The following is a 17408-nucleotide window of genomic DNA, read 5'->3' as shown; positions in this document are numbered from 1 at the left end:
TCAACCAAACTTTAATAACATCAATTCGCCGTCAAAAAAGCCATGTATGCTAATTTTGAACCAAATCGGACCCATAGCAACAGACATTCGAAAAACCATCATAATCGTGTTCAGGAGGTCTCAAAACATGGGAAAAATGATGTGCCCCCCATTTTTCTTCTAGTCATACCTATCGTAATAGTCTAATTTTTCTTCGAAAAATTCGACTAATAATATGTATGACAGTAGTGACGATTTTGATAATACTCCGCCAGAGATACCGAAAAAAGCAGCGAAAGTAACTTTACATTTGTTACCGGAAATTTGAAGAAAAAAATATTAATTAGCATACGAGAAATTTGTGGAATGGAGAAGGAATACAAAAAACAGATCTTTTTCGGAAACTGTATTTTTGGTATACTTTGAAAAGTTGTCGAAAACTTCAAAGGCGTCTACACTTTGGTCACAATATTCAATGTTGCGAAGTACTATCACTATAAAAAATAGCATCGATATATCCACGTATCAGAAATTACGTTCATTTTTGAAAAGTCCTACAATTACGTCCCCAAAAAACATATTGACAGCAGCCCATTTGCAGAGTATTTTAGTAGATAAAAGAATCAAATAATAATTAAAAATTCTATTTCAAATTATGGTAGATAGATATTTGTACTTTTAACCAATACATTTAAATCAATGGTCAATGGTGCAGTGGATGATTGTGTGTCCGCTTGAAATTCAAAATTTCAATATTTAGATAATTTGGAAGATTTAAATTCAGCTTTACTTGTGAAATTAGATAACACGAAAACAAAAAAGCCAAGAATGTTCACAGTAACGGGGGAATTTTATCAGATATATAAAAAATATGCTGCTCTTCGACCAATTGATTTGCTAGAAAAACGTTTCTTTTTAAATTACCAGCACGGAAAATGTAGACAGGTAGTTGGCATTAACAAATTCGGTAGTATGGCTAAGACACAGGCTATACACAGGCCACTACTTCAGACGTTTTTCGGCAACAATTTTAAAAAATGCAGGGGACAAATTATCTTTGAAGCGCCATGGAGGATGGCAATCCAGTACCATGGCAGAAGGATGCGTAGAAGAGTCTATTAAAAATAAAATTAACGTTGCTAATAATTGAATATTATTTAACAGTTAAGAGGCTACTAAGTATTAATTTGGTTTTACTAATCATAAAAATAAAAATTAATTTCCATTACTTTTATTATTTCAATTTGTGCAGTTGTAGAAAAAGTATGGTGTGCAATATGTAGGAAAAGTACTTTTTCCACTTGTTGCACAATATACTATTACTAAATAGTGCGTAAAAAAATTACTATTACACTTTTGTACTTTGATAAAACTTTCGGTAGTAGAAAAAATATTGACAATCATGTAATATTCACATTCATCGAAAAAAGACTATGTTACACACTTGTTACTAACAAGTATATAAAATAAAATAAATTTCAAATCAAAGTATTAACTTACTTTCCAATTAACAGTTTATTAGACAAATTTCTTGTCTACCGACACCCCTTTCTCCTATGTACTTTCATTCCAGGTTTCCAATTCTTCTCTTTCATTCACTTGTCTTCTGTTAATCCTAATCTACAAATTTTTTTCTAAATATTGCTACCAATTTCTTACTTCTCAATAATCAGCCTAGTTATTTATGGTATGAGTGTTTAAAGTTATGTTTTATTTTGTGAGTGAAACAGTTTATGAATACTTGAACAATTTCACGAACACTTCTAACACAAATGTCATACAATTTTTTTTGTATAACTCCCCTATTTTAATTAACCTTCAAAATGCATTTCTATGTTCAAATAATCACAAAACTGTGTTAAAAATATTTTTTCTACGACCGTGCGTTTTAACCCACTTTACCGCACGCATTTTAGTTTTGAAAGTGTCACTTTCCCGCACTAGTGCGGGAAAGTAAAATTATACAAATTTTGACCTTATTAGATAGTTTTTTACTTCTGAGATTATAACTATTGTTACTACATGTAAATAAATATTTACGAAATAGTCCATCAAATAAAATTTAAACTTTTTCTAGCTTTTTGTAGCATTTTTAATTTTTTGAAAATATGAAATAATACAGATATTTTTTATATAACCTTGTAATTGTTACTAAAACGTCAAAGTTGTTCAAAACGTCTTGGAAGTGACCGAATAAGTGCAATCTTCTTCTAAATTAAACCACATTAAACCGAATCCTTACAATAATATTAATGGATTCATCCGACGAAGAACTTCCCGAAGCCATTTTGAAGGCTGCAAATGAAACTAATTCCGAACTGTTACCTGCCAAATGACTTAAAACCGTTGCCGACATCGTCATCTTTATGCGACCTGCAACCGATGCCATCCTCATCGACGTCATCTACCTTCCAGTTGAAACCAAATAACTCCACTGGACCGGCAATTCTTACTAGTCTACAGAATACAACAAATTGTGTTTTCAATATTAATACTTATAATAATTAGTAGTTTTTAGTTAAAGTTTTGTATATTATTATGTTTGTTGGAATAAAATAATTTTTGAAAAATGGGTTGGTATACTTTTTTGTATATACGGTCGTAGAAAAAATAATGTTCCTAACTCATGCGTAAAGTGTCTTTCCCGCACTTGACCGCTTGCAGTCAAACTTGACAACTGCAGTCGCGTGCGAGAAAGTATCACTTTCCGCTCTTGTTAGGAAAATAACTATTTCAACACGCTTCCACTTTTAACAATATTGACTTTTAATGGCAGTTATACAAAAAATTCTTTTGTGTCCCTTGGTTACCAATACCACTTGTTTTTAGTATGTATTATTCATTACTGTGTCTTCTTTCTATCAATATCAAAATCTTAAACTGGAAAGTTTAAGAAACAAGAAGTTGTTAAATTTATTATGTTCACTTGTTTGTTATAGATATTTTGCTCTTGAGATATGTGAGACGAATACTGACTTAATAAAAATCTATAAAATGGGCTTTGTCTACCGCATGTTTCGCTAAAGAAATTCTGTTGGAAATTAATATCATCACTTTTGTCTAAAGAAATGCGGGTTTTTAATTTTTGACTAGTAAAACCTACACAAGAAGCCTGTTCCCTTTCTGCGCCCCTGATCCAGCAAACAATTATTTATCATCACCCTACGTTGTTACTTATTATGTATATTATGGAACTTATTATATAGAGACATGTTACCATAGACCATCTATAAAAAATCTCTAATTGTACAGTCATATCTCATTATGCCAGAGTAAATTTTGGTACATAAAATGCAGATGCCAATTCACAAAGAATTGGTGGATACATCAGTATCAGAACGATGGGTATCACCATCAGACGCCTACAAACAAAATCGAAAGATATTTATTTGCTGTCGTCTTTTAACGGAATATTGACAAGCATATATATAATACACCTATATGGACAGTTCTTATGGGAAAAAACGTCTCTACGTTGCGGTGTCTGTCTCGTTCGAGACCCTTTATAAGTCATATGTGCGGTAAATCGGTGGTTTGCAGAGGTTAAATAATCTTTCTTTTAAAATTTGGTAGAAATGTGTTAACTTTCTTGGAGAAGTGGGTCTGAAGCGGAGTAAAAGGAATACAATAAATTACATTGGAAAGGATTAGAATAATCATCGAAAGATACTTAAGTTTTAATCTAATATTTAATATCTTTCTAAGCCAAAATTACTGCATTCATTCGATGTTGCATGGAATCAATAAGGCTTGTAACTAATTCTTGAAGTGCAATTCGAAAGTATGAAGGCTATCGGGTAAAACAGGTCGTCAAAATCGCGACTCATCCATGAAAAGTATTTTAGTCCATTGCTCAGTTCTTCATTCATAAGTAGTCGAACTGAAGATGTCCTCGGCGATGTCTTGGAAACAGCTGAGATCCTGTGGCCCGTCAACAATACATATTCCAAGCTTTCGGAGTCTTATGTTTCCATCATCGGAGTCTAAAATTATGGTCAAAATACAATTTAAGAATATGTCCAAAGTATGATTGTCATTCAAATTGTTGTGAATTTTTATTGGTTAGGGGGAGCACATGCATTATCGTAGTGCAAAAGATATGAATTGTTTTTCAATAAATCGGTTTTTTCGGTTTGGTTCTGGCAAACGGCGTTGAATTTGTAGATAGTACTAATTGACTAATATGTTATTAAAATCAAAGAGCATAGTAAGCATAACCTTTACGTTTCACCACAACTGTCTAACATTTTTCTATCTTGACAGAAATTTCTGTATTGTCGTTCATTCAATTTACTGACTACCGAGCAAGTTCCACTTGCAGCCAATTTTTTTCAATACTAAACCGTTTGGCATGAAGCGCAAATAATTTGAGACGATAAGCGTGCGCACGTGTGATTGTAGTTAAGAGCAATTTCACTTGTTTGCAGATAGTCATTTGCAAAAGTTGGTATACCGGTATACCATCTTTTCCTCTCCTTATTTGTTTGATACTTATTCGTTCAACAAAGAAAAATCATTTGGATCATAAATGATCATAAATTAGTTTCTAAGGTGAATATCTGATAAGCATTTTTTTTAAATTAAGATGTAAAAAAATATGTACAAATTTATTTCCAAATTCCATTGTCCACCACAATTTCTGCTTGTTTTTCAAGATTTTTTAACCAAATCATTTTTTCGCTTTGTTGGGGGATCCGTATGGAGGGCATTAAAACATCTGTGAATATTCAGAGCTCATTTTTTTAATTAATATTTTATTTGGAACAATCCTGATGTATGCATTTTCTATAATTAACGTCGTATAAGACTTTACGTACTTAATAACAATTTTCTTCTACCTAGTAAGCAAACGTCTGAAATTCGAAGTCGAAAATTTATATAAATTTAATGATCTAAATGAGTGAAGTAAGAAAAAATGTCGTTTATCTTTTTTTTTATATCGAGTCTTCATTATTTTGGAAATTATTACAATTAACCTTTGGTTTCGTACTTCTAGAGTATGCAAATGTACTATTATATATATAAAATTTATACTTGGTTTTGAAATATTGGATATTTTAAAACCAAGTATAAATTTTAAACTCACATCTGAATATTTTAACGAAGCATATTGGAATGATTCATCATATTTTGGCCATAAACCATTTTCAATGTTCCATATATTTATTTATCTGTATATTTTATATAACTTACACAAAAATTATCGGGTAAAGATCGAATTTCATCTAAATACGTAACTGCAACAAATTTCATATATTAGGCAAAAAAACCCGGTAATACCGAAAGTAATTTCATAGCTCAGAATACATCTTATTAATAATAATCATAATCAATATTAGTACAAGTACTGCAAAAAGAACAATTATAATAAGAAATTAGTTAACCAATACAATTTTTTTTTGGAAAATTATTTCAAACACGGCTTTATTATTAATCAAAATTTTTCAAAACGTCATTGTATCCGTTTCAATCCAAACTATATGTTTAACGTAGATGCTTTGTTATCATAATCTTATTTATCTTCTAGAAATTCTAATCAAATGGGTCACATGAGTACCTTAGGAGGTTATAGTTCCTTTAATTCCGTTTTTGGTTCTGGTGATACGAACACTCCATCTCTCTTAGACCTTAGCGAATTTCCTTCATTAACAAACAGAAATTCTGGTGATAACGTTCCCCAACCAAGTCCGATGCCTGGTGGTAAACCCTATGTAGGTATGGTGAAGCAACCCACTTCGGAAGCGAGTGAGTTCACCATGTCATCTGAAGACTTTCCTGCCTTACCTGGTACACAAAATAGAGAAGGTGCATCTCCTGGCAGTAATACCTCAGGGGATAAAGGAGTGAGTAGTGGTGCAGGAGATGGTGTTAATTCGAAAGAAGGAGATAAAAGCGGGTCAAAATCAGGTAAGAGAATTTTTTTTTCAACGCGACAAGCTCCAATATTTCACATAGTTAGTTTGGTAGTTCTCGAAGCATAAAACCGATTGTTTTGAAATAAATTTAATAATTTGAAACTGCCTGCATATAATCAGTTATTTATATTTTCGAATGAATGAATTGTTAAACAAATCCTTTGATTCCATTGAAAGTATCTGATATCATATATCAATAAATAATCAATGATTCGCCTCTTCTTTTGCTTATTTGAAATTCCAAAATATACCGAAATAGTTTCTCTTATGCCATTGTTGTCGCTTGACAAATTCGATGTAACAGGGGACCATTTTCTTTGATGTTTTTTCCCGCTAACAACTTTTCTTGGGTTTACTCGTCTGAGAAGAGCCATTGGTGTTTTGTTTCGCTCTCATATCTAAGATTATAAACACTGATGAAACTTAGGTAGTTTAATAAGGGCAACCTCGATCTTGATTGCTCTTGGTTCACTCGGCGGCCTGAGGCCCAATGTGTTAACCTTCATTTCCCACCATCTAGAAACTTAATTAACTAATTAGCTAACCATCTTTAGTTAGCTTCTATTCAAGCATTTCCAACTCAGCATAAAGTTTTGGTACCTGATTCAAATATCAAACAAGCAATAGAAATAAATCTTCAGGTTTCTGACAGGATTCAAATCATCTTCAAGTTTTAATTTCTTGGCACAAACTTTTATGTTTTATGAAAATCGTATACGAGGGCTGCTACTGATGATTTGAGGTAGATAAATGAAAACAAATATTTATAATTGGATATAACTTTATTATTTTTCAAAATATTCCCCATTAATATCAATACATTTGTATTTGAACCAATTTACGAAGCATTTTTTCCATTCCGATTGAGGTACCTCCAAAACATGTGATTTGTACGCTTCGTCACGTATAGAAAAACGTTGACCTTTAAATTAATTTTTGATCTGCGGGAATAAGAAGAAATCATTGGGTGTCAAACAAGGACTGTACGACGGATGATCCACCAATTCGATGTTATTACTTTTCAAAAACATTTAGTTTGAACTGATGTGTGAGAGCTTACATTGTGATGGAGAATGATCCGTCTTCTGGAAAACAAATGCTGGTATACCATTCAAATTTGGCCGTTCTACGAAGCTCTAATGGAACGGTGGCAACATGTCCTGTTATTCCGAAAAAACCGATTTAGCTCGTCTTGAAAGACCCATTGTTGTTTAGTTTCGTGTTCATATACATAGATCCATGATTCGTCGCTTGTCACGATCCTTTAGACGTCTTTTGAAGCACTGGGATTAAATTTTTCAGCATTTATGTGCACCAATCGACACCTTTTTTGAGCGATTGTCAAATTATGTGGTATCCAACGCGAACAAATATTTTTGTCAGCCAAATGTTCATGCAATGTTGAATATATGCGAGTGGAACTATTGACCAAGTATGCCTCCGACACGTGCGATCGATAAATACTACAAATAAACAACAATCTGGTTGGAAATTTGAATAAAATATTTACATCATGGGTGCTACATACATATATGATATTCATTTTCTACTAGATAATACGGTCGATGGATTTGGTGCCTCATTACCAAAAGTCGTAGCGAGATGATCGGCACACTGCTGTTGGTTCAATCCACGTCGTAAGTCATAAAAAATAAACGCACGAAAATGTTCGTAATTTAATTCCATTTATTTGACCGAGGTGAATGTTCCAAATATCTGTAAACATCTTAAATAGCACTCGTATGCCTACACGTTCTGAATACGTCCACCATTAACAATGTCAAACTTACGATGGCAATGTCAAATTTAACATATTCACATCAGTATCGCCATATCTCAAAACTTAAGTAACAACCCTCGTACTATTCGCCAATTTGATATTGGGGTAGAGATGTAACGGGTGCCCTTTCGACTCGTTTTTTGAAAGATTAAAAGCTTAATTCACCGTTTGTATCGAGCAGGTACTAACCTTCTGAAATTTTTCTTTCAATATAATTTTTATTGAAACACCTGTAACAAATAAATCATTTCACTTCTATTCTTCAAAATATATCAGTTATAAGCTATACTATTTATTACTAAATATTCAAAAAATTGAAACTAAAGTCATCAAAGGATATTTTTTTGTTAGTTACACAAATAATTTTCAATATAATGCGGATTTGATTCGTAACACTGTATACATTAAATTTGAAGACCATTACCTGTTAATGAAGTGTCCAATTCACCCTTATTTTCCACTTTTCCTCGCTATTTATTTTAGTCAATACACCAGAATTTTTAGCATGTTGTATAATGACCCATAACATATACGGTTAGGTGTATGGAATGTTTTCTTCTCAGTGTTAACATTCTAAGCTTTTATTCTTCTTTATTACAATATTATGTTCCATTCACATTCTCTACCAAGTTATAAGGAGGAACACGAATGCTAGAGTTTGGGCGGTGAGCTTGCTTTCACTTGCGTAGGCTCCCTGTCGCTCCGCTCCGTGTAGATTTTTGAACGCCAGTCAAAGGACGTGACGGTCTGAATATAGAGTAAATGGAGAGTGTGGATAACTAACTCTCCTATCTCCTCCGTTTACCCAGACTCGTGTCGAGAACTTCTAGGAGGTGTCGATAGTCCCTGTAGCCTTTTAAAGGTTCCCGAATTTCGTTTCAATTTAATCATTTGTTGCTAACAGTGAATAGATTTAAAATGTCTCTAAATATCCAAGTAACACCGATAATTCATCAAAGTTACCGAGTTTAGTTAAGTTTGAAATAATAGTCCTCTAAGTTTCGTTAATTGGACCTAAACAAAACTGTATCTTTTGTCTATTAGGATTTTTTTTAATTTCAAACATTATAGACTGTGGTATACTAATGGTATACTAATATCATTTCGTATCTATTTGGATTTAAATCAACTTACAATGATGTTTTTTATCAACTAGTATTAATTAACATCCGATATAAAAGTTGAATAAACTTCAAGTTAGTAGTATGTATCTCCAGTATTTATCTAAGAGATAAACTTATTTAAACTCGCTTTGGTAACAAATATAACAATAAATATTGTAATGATCATTATTTAATAAAACTCGAAAATGAAATAAAAAATTATTTTCAGTATATATCAATAATTATCAAGCAATATGCTACAAAAATGTTCCCAATATGAAAAATGAAAAAGATTTCAAAACATTTCTTAATTGTCAACGGTTTTAAATTATTTATCCTAAAATTGTAGTGGATATGATAAAATTTGTTTTTATTTGAGCTTTGAGAAAATTTAACAATTTTCTGTTATAAAAAGCTTGTATTTTGAAATATAAAATGAAGCTCAATGTAGGCCATCTGCCGTTGATGTTGTAAATATTCTTCATTCGTTGTTCAATTCTTTTGCGGATAATTTATGGTAAGTGACTGTAGAGCCCGCTTTATAAGGTTAAATCATTTATTTAAATTACTTGATTAAGAGTACAACAAATAACAATTTATTTTTAATATTATATGTAAAAATATAACTTCGGATCAATATGATTATTAAGTTGGAATTTCTGGAACTGTTGGTGATATTAGGAGTGTAAACAGTGTGTTCAGTACAATTTGATTATATTCAGTTGTGTTAGTTATATAGGAATGCAATGCTGCTAATTGAAAGCGGACGTGCGATCGCTAAATACTAAAAATAAACAAAAATCTGGTTGGAAACTTTATTATAAATATATTTATATTTATATATTTATTTATAATATATTTACATCACGGGTGCTACATACATATATGGTTTTCGTTTTCTATTAGATAATTTGTTTAAACTAAATCCCCATCAACAACTTTTATCTACAGTATTAATCTATGGTCAAAACTTTGAAACTCTGTATTCTACAAGTAACTAACCTAAAAAAATTATTAGGAAAAAATAAATCGATTAATATGATTCTTAAAGTTGCTTACATTCCAAAAATGACAGACAATTTTGCTGAACAGAAACTGGTTAATCACTACGTTGCGCTTAGTTGCCCATTCGATCTGATTTAAAATGTTTATTACATTCAATATCCATGAAAATATTGAAAACAACTTTTTTTGTTTTAGGTATCCAAACATCACCCGATGGTAGAGTAACGAATATTCCAGGAAGTATGGTTAACGATCAATTCGGTATAGTCGGCTTATTAACCTTTATCAGGGCAGCTGAGACTGATCCAAATCTTGTGTCACTAGCGCTGGGCCAAGATTTAACTGCGCTAGGACTGAATCTCAATTCACCCGACAATTTGTATCCCACTTTCGCTGGACCCTGGGCGGAGCACCCATGCCGGCCGCAAGATATAGATTTTCACGTACCTCCTGAATATCTTATAAATCACGCGATAAGGTAATATTACTATTTTGCTTATTTAACAATGATATTCACGTTTTGCAAATTAGCAAATTTGAAATTTTACATAAATTATAATAAACGTGAATGTGAAATTCAGGCCCGAACATCAACGAAAACGTGCTACTTGCTTATTTTGAAAATTTAAAAACATTATTACATATTCAATGTTGAGATCTGAACTCACTGTCCGCAAAAATGTCCATATTCAAGAAGTACACTATGCTTTTGGCTTGGCTGAAAAACCGGTCAGCAGGATACCATCCCAAAAAATGTAGAAAGATTTATATGTCATAAATTATTAAATAAATCTGTTCCTTAGGTCGCAATGATAATAGGGATTGTGGAAGCCTGCAGGAAGGCTGAACTGACGTTCCTACGAGAAGAAGACGTATTTGATGAAGGCAACTTTTCTAAAATTACAATCCCAGAAAACAAAGTACACGTTATTTGCGTTATGTTGTGTTCACTGCTGGATATATTGCTGATATCAATCTTGTTGACCTTCTCAAAAAGTATAGAAATATTAGACCTCCCGCTGTAAAACACGACAAATTTTTTGTGCGATATTATAATGGAAAATGTGACTATAACCCGTGGACACAAATACCATTGAAAAATTACCAGCAGAGATTGTTTAATACCTGGATCTACCTAATGTTAAAGGATACACAGGACATTTTTTCAGACGCTTATTAGCGTCTATCCTGACAGTCTCAGGAGATGGCATTCTGAAATTAATACAAACTGGAGGATGGAAATACAACCGTGTAGCTATGTTAAGAGTTCATTAGAAAATAATAGAAGAATTTAAGAAAACATTCTGGGCCCAGCCACTGGCATACATGTAAATATCATAACCTCAAATGAAATTAACATTAGACAAGAAGTATAAGAGAAGATTCACCCAGAAAATATTAAATTATTGATCATAATATTTTTAATCATTACAATCAGATATGAATTCTGTAAACAAAATCATTGGGAAGATATTTGAAAGAAATATGTTTGGATGTACTATCAGCTCTATCACATTAAATTTAATGTTTTTTGTATCTAATGGAATTTTTGGTTTTAGGGATAAGCTGGCGTCGATGCAATTAAGTCGATATAAAGATGACTTGTTATTTTTTATGTTTTACAATAATGTCGGTGATGTACTTCAAATAGCAGCTGCCTCCGAACTGTAAGTTATTTTTTAATAACTGCATATGGATTATTTTTGCTGTGTGTAGAACTGCATATATTAATTAATAGAATCAAAAGTTCAAATTGGAAAAATTGGTATGTTTCTGTTAATTAGATCAACTGCAAAGGTATTGTGATATGATCCATGAGATTTATATTAATCCAATCGTCCTAGATTACATTATATTTACAAAGCATTTCTAAATAAGAATACCATGCAATTCGACGTGTAAAAATACACCAAAAGTCTCGTATTAAATATCAACTATTTATATTTATTTGTATATAGATAGTAAGAGGGTTCCACTTTAGACATTAGTATTATTGTTATATCATATTTATTCAAGATTATTACAATTAATAGAAAATATTCTTTCATAAGTACTATGAACCTGAGTGAATAGTAAGAATGGAAGTTGGCGTTACTATTAATAAAAGGTCACTTAGAGTAAGCTAGTAGTTTTCTCCAACCTCCCAAAGAAAGATATTTGAAGCAAATTCGACTATCTAATTTTCAATACAAAATAGTTAAAATGAGATAGGGAAATACTATTATTTTCTAAAAGTTATAATAGTATGTAGTTTTATTTTATTTCGTCATGAAAATCAGACCGATTTTATTTTTCATTTAAAAATTCTGTAGAGGTTAAATTTGCTATATACTTAACGTAAATTTTAAAAATGTGTCAGTTCTGAAAAACCTATGGTGCTCTTTTTTTTTCCTTAACAATATTCAGGTACGGAGGCCACGCCAATGTAAAAAAACAAAAAAATCAAATCACAGGTAACACCTCAAAACTACACTATTGTTAATAATACATCAAGCTACTCTGCATCGTAAATTTTATTTAAAAAATGAAAGTACCTACTCACCTCAAAATGATCTTCACAAGAAAACCCATTAATTGTACTTGATAAAACAGTATTCCTTTTACTGTCCCTTTTCATTGCATCACACCATTTTTCCGTAATTTTTCTCCCTTATGGATACTTAAAAATACTTTATTTGATGCAGGAATAGTGATGTTGACACATTTTGGTGCAATACAATATTTATAACGAATCATTATCGATCCAAACTTCGATATCTTGACAAAAAATACTATGCTATAGGATGGTAAAACAACGTGGTGCGGATCCTGCTGAAGGCGGAATAAAAATATTCCACTTTAAAAATATGCGTTATATTTCAGAATTTATGTTAATCATTTAAAAATGTAAACCCAACATCGTTTTAAGACCCATTAGGCAGTACTAATAATTACAACTCAATATGTATTCACACACGTAGGTATTCGAAAATAATTTCTAGTTCAATTATAATTAGAAAATATTTCTGCCAGAACAGAGACAGGAATTGTACCCTAAATAGTAAGCTTCTACAGTATCCATTAAGCCATCCATTACCTCAGTTTTACTATAATTATTAATTGGTAACATGAACAACAAATTTCGAGAGTAATTTGAGTATTATTAATGCGAATCATTATTCAGTTTCAAGACCTAAAGGTCATATAAATATGTGTCACAAATATTATCTTGTCTGTTTTCATAATTTTAGTAAAAGCCAAACTATGACACAAAAAAACAGTGATTAGGATGGATGATACAGCTATTTAACTATCTGATGCTGTATATGTAGGAAAGAAATGTCAAAATTTAACAAACAGATTAAAATATCATCTATACGAAAAAAAATAAAACTGTATTAAAAAACCATGAAATTACATCAAATGCAGTTAATCAAACAAAAATTTGAATAATTTTATAGTAAAAAAGAAAATTAAAAAAATCGAGAACCACAAAAAAGTCACATGGGGATATTTTTTAATTAATCTTGTTTTCATCTAACATATACATAACAATAACAATATATTCCGAGCTTTTTTCGATAACTTATGTATACATCATCGTAATTTCTTGTCAAAATATTAAATCAAGCGCCAATTTGATTATTGAATTTTCGAACCTATGAATTTAATGTTTTTTGTAAGAAATTACACAATTTAAAACTGCCGCAAAGCTTAATTAATTATTTCCCAGACGATGAATACATAAGTAATAGAAAGCTCGGAATATATTAAAGTTAGTATATTTTAGTGTTCATGTTTAATTTGCCACATTCTGAATACTAAAATACTTACGTTGTTGTCAACGGTAATATGAAGCACTTTGGTGCTGAAGCTTTTGTAAAACTCAATTTTTTATCGATAAATAATGACATAATAGGTTTTCTTGATATTTTTTTAGATTCTTATAAAAATTTTTATATATCGATTTTTTCCTTGAATATTTGGACCTCCTCTTTGGATTTTGTTTGTTCATTAAGCTCAATTATAAATATAAATAAGAGAATACTTTGCTTTGTGTAAATTTTGTATATCTTCATATAAGCGATACAAATTCAGTGAACATAACTGAAATTTAGATATTTAAATTATTTCTGTCTTTTTTTGAAGTGAAAACTCAAATTTAATAAATCAATGTAGGTATTTTGAAATATTTTAGATAATTCAATTTTTTTTCAGCTACAGTCGACAGTGGAGGTATCACACAGAGGAAAAAGTTTGGATAATGCAAGTACCAGGGATGGTTTTAATGGAAAAGACATCGACGTACGAACGGGGGACTTACTACTTTTTCGATGCCCAAAATTGGCGAAAAGTCGCGAAAGAATTCTACTTGGATTATAGTAAACTTGAAGGCCGACCAGTCATGAATCAAAGCTTACATCATAATTCATGAAAGTCCTTAACCATGACACCACCTGTATGACTATGAATAAATGAAAAGTGTATAAATATTTTTCAAAAAGATCTGGTTCCTTCCTAAGGTATTATGAATGCACTTTCAAAATAGTCAAAGGATGACACATTTGGTTAGGAAACTAGTCAAAAGTGTAGTTGGCAATATAAAAATTATAATTTATTCTATAAGTTTATTTTCTTTATATTGATTTTTTTACAAAATCCTTATTATTGTAAATTGAAGATGAAATTTTTAATACAATTATATACCATTTCTTTATATGAAGACATTTTTGATGATTTCAAAGTCTTTTTTATTAATAATAGAGTATGTCGGCGGTAAAACTGTAATGGCATTAAAATTTCAAATAGAACTGAGCTTTTGGAAAGTATGTTCATGTTTTGTCAGGATAAGACAGTTCTACAAAGAACAACATATATGGTTGAAATTTGTATTTTAAGACGTTTTGACTTTCACTTTGTACCATTATCGAGAAGAAATTACAAATTTTGAACTCCTGCTTACCCCGCACTGGAGGATTATTTGTTGCGTGAAGTAGTCATATTCAGATGCCAGAAGTGGAACACTTCCTAGATTAATTGACACAAGGTAATTGTCTCTGACTAAAAAAAAAGATTTAACCTCTTTCTAATATTTTTCAAATAAAATTTCCATGATCAAATTATTAAAATTCACATAAAAATTTTTAGTTAAAACTTTGATACTATTTATTTCTATATCACAAATGCTACGAATCCTATAACAGTTTTGAAAAAGTGGTTAAGGATCAAAAACAAGAATTGTTAGTTACTTCATAAGGTATTTCATTACAAAAAACAGTAATTGTAACTGTCGTATTTAACAAATTCATTTTAATTTGAATGGACAACTGGTTTAAAAACGTTACTGAATTCATAAAAGCTCGAAAAATAGGTATTAAAAGATTCTTTTCTACATGTCAGAATGCAAAAAATTTTTCACTTATTTGGCCCAATTCGAGAAAAAATTGATATAAACTCATTGAGAATGAGTTTAATGAATCCAATAAATTGGTTTTCTATATTTGCTGTTCAAATTTGTTTTAGAAGATAACCTTCGGTGCTTATGCGACATTGAATCCCTTGCCATCGAATTATATTCTCATGGTTCAGAATATGATCACAGATTTGATTTATTTCTCAGTTTATTCGAATTTTAGAATGTTATAAGAAGTAGTTTTTTATTATATTTTGAAAAAATTAAACAGAATATGGCATACAATATTAAGAACTTTAGTAATTTCTCTGGTAATTTATTGGATATTTAATCACATATAACTGTCAGTAAATAGGCACCAAAAAAATGTGTTTTCGAGTGACTAAAATATCGATATTCTAACTTTCAAAACCATACTTAAACAATTCTTATTGCCTACGTGCAACTAAAAACTCGAGAACAAAAGAGAGTGTAACAATACTATACTTGTTCAGAGGTTTAAAAAAATTCTCATTATATTCTTTCGTGTCTGAAATATTTTTGAGTATGACAATCGCAATTGATCCATTCCGTCTGATTATTTGGTATATTCTACGGTGTGAAGAAGTAGTAAGGTGTGTTACAATACAATACATCACAAAAACAAGATACAATTCACAAACAATAATGTGGCGTTTTGGAAGAAGCATAGAACTGGACGAAATGACGAAATTTATGTACAAAGAGAACACCTCATATTTGTTCATTATTTTTATATTTTTATTATTTCTCTTTCAAAGAAATGTATTATATATATACACACACACACCCACCCATATATATATATATATATATATATATATATATATATATATATATATATATATATATATATAAAGACTTAAAGAAAAGTCGAAACGTCAAAATTTATAATTTTAAAAAGTATCAAAAAAAACTAATTTGAAACAGGAGAGACCTAAAATCAAAAACATTTAGATGCATTAATATAATATATATATATATATATATATATATATATATATATATATATATATATATATAACCTTTCAATGATTAATGAGTTCATATTTTGGGAGTGACTTTAAGGTTTTTGGATAATTAATTTTATGTTATCTCCTACCCTATCCCATATGAATACAGGGTAATTTTCTATGGTAAGTGAGAATAACCAAAACAAATGTTTGATTACCTTAAAAGTGAATGTATTGAATTGAATAGAAAACAGGGATATCTATAGAATTATTATAAGAGCACCTTGTTGCATAGAAAAGTCTGGAAAAGGATTATGAAAATAAATGATTTTGACTTAATCGAAATTGAAAAAAATATGATGTAACCCTCATTTACCTTGAAAAACTACTCTGCTTGTGGTAGTTGGTAACATTAAATTTATTATCAAGAAATATAAACTCTGTTATTAAAACCTACAGGTAGATATTTGAAGGAAACATTTTCTCTTTTCATTTCTTTAAAGCATCGTTTATCCTTTTTTATCAGATTCAGAAAAAAGTGATTTTATTATAATACCCCGATTTTTGATCAAACTATCAACTCTAGAAATTAGTATACATCCAATTCTGGACCAATATATACCAATAATCACTGCTATGTTTTCATCCGCTTGTCAAAATTTTTAAGGAAAACCTTTCTCATTCAAGATTCATCAAAGTTGTACTGTATCTCTATTCTTTTTCTTCATACAATTAGAAAATATTAATAATCTTTGTGCTGAACACACTATTTACACTACCACTACACCAAAATTCACAATTATACTGTCTAACGCGCGTTTCGATAACCAAGCTCTCGTCTTTACAGACTGAAGGAAATAATCTTTTTACTGGTTTTCACCACTTCAAACCAATTATCCGTTTATAAGTGTTAATAATAATGGATATAATTTTTGCTCATTGTTTCGTTTTTCAAATTTTCTTAGGCATTTAATAAGAAACTATCAATGGAGCTTGATTCCTTCAGCACTAATTAATATGGTGAATCTAATTTTTTCCACATTTAAATAGAAATACATTGGTAAAATATGTTAAATATATATAAATATAAGAATACATTTATTTCATAACAAGTATCAAATAATTATCAATTTAGGTTATAAAACTATAGTTTGGTCTACTAAAAAAATAAATCAGTTGTGGAAGCCATGCAAAGCCTCCAACTCCAAAAATCTCAAATTAATAATATGTTTTTTAAAATGTCAAAATTAAATATTTATTTTG

General features: G+C 30.3%; 1 protein-coding gene across 1 annotated transcript in view; it reads left to right on the top strand.

Moving 5' to 3' along the window:
• The window catches only part of LOC130444271 (CCR4-NOT transcription complex subunit 2), a 35201-nt gene extending 19170 nt beyond the window's left edge, over positions 1 to 16031 (top strand). Inside the window, exons 2-5 of the mRNA XM_056779340.1 lie at positions 5507 to 5886; positions 9978 to 10260; positions 11342 to 11449; positions 13980 to 16031. Coding sequence (XP_056635318.1) covers positions 5507 to 5886; positions 9978 to 10260; positions 11342 to 11449; positions 13980 to 14196 — 988 coding nt within the window. The 3' untranslated portion in view covers positions 14197 to 16031. The remainder of the gene's footprint in view (positions 1 to 5506; positions 5887 to 9977; positions 10261 to 11341; positions 11450 to 13979) is intronic.
• Positions 16032 to 17408: the final 1377 nt, after the last annotated feature.

This window comes from Diorhabda sublineata, chromosome 5, assembly GCF_026230105.1.
Source record: "Diorhabda sublineata isolate icDioSubl1.1 chromosome 5, icDioSubl1.1, whole genome shotgun sequence".
Taxonomy (NCBI): Eukaryota; Metazoa; Arthropoda; class Insecta; order Coleoptera; family Chrysomelidae; genus Diorhabda; species Diorhabda sublineata.
This window is presented reverse-complemented; position numbering and strand designations above follow the sequence as displayed.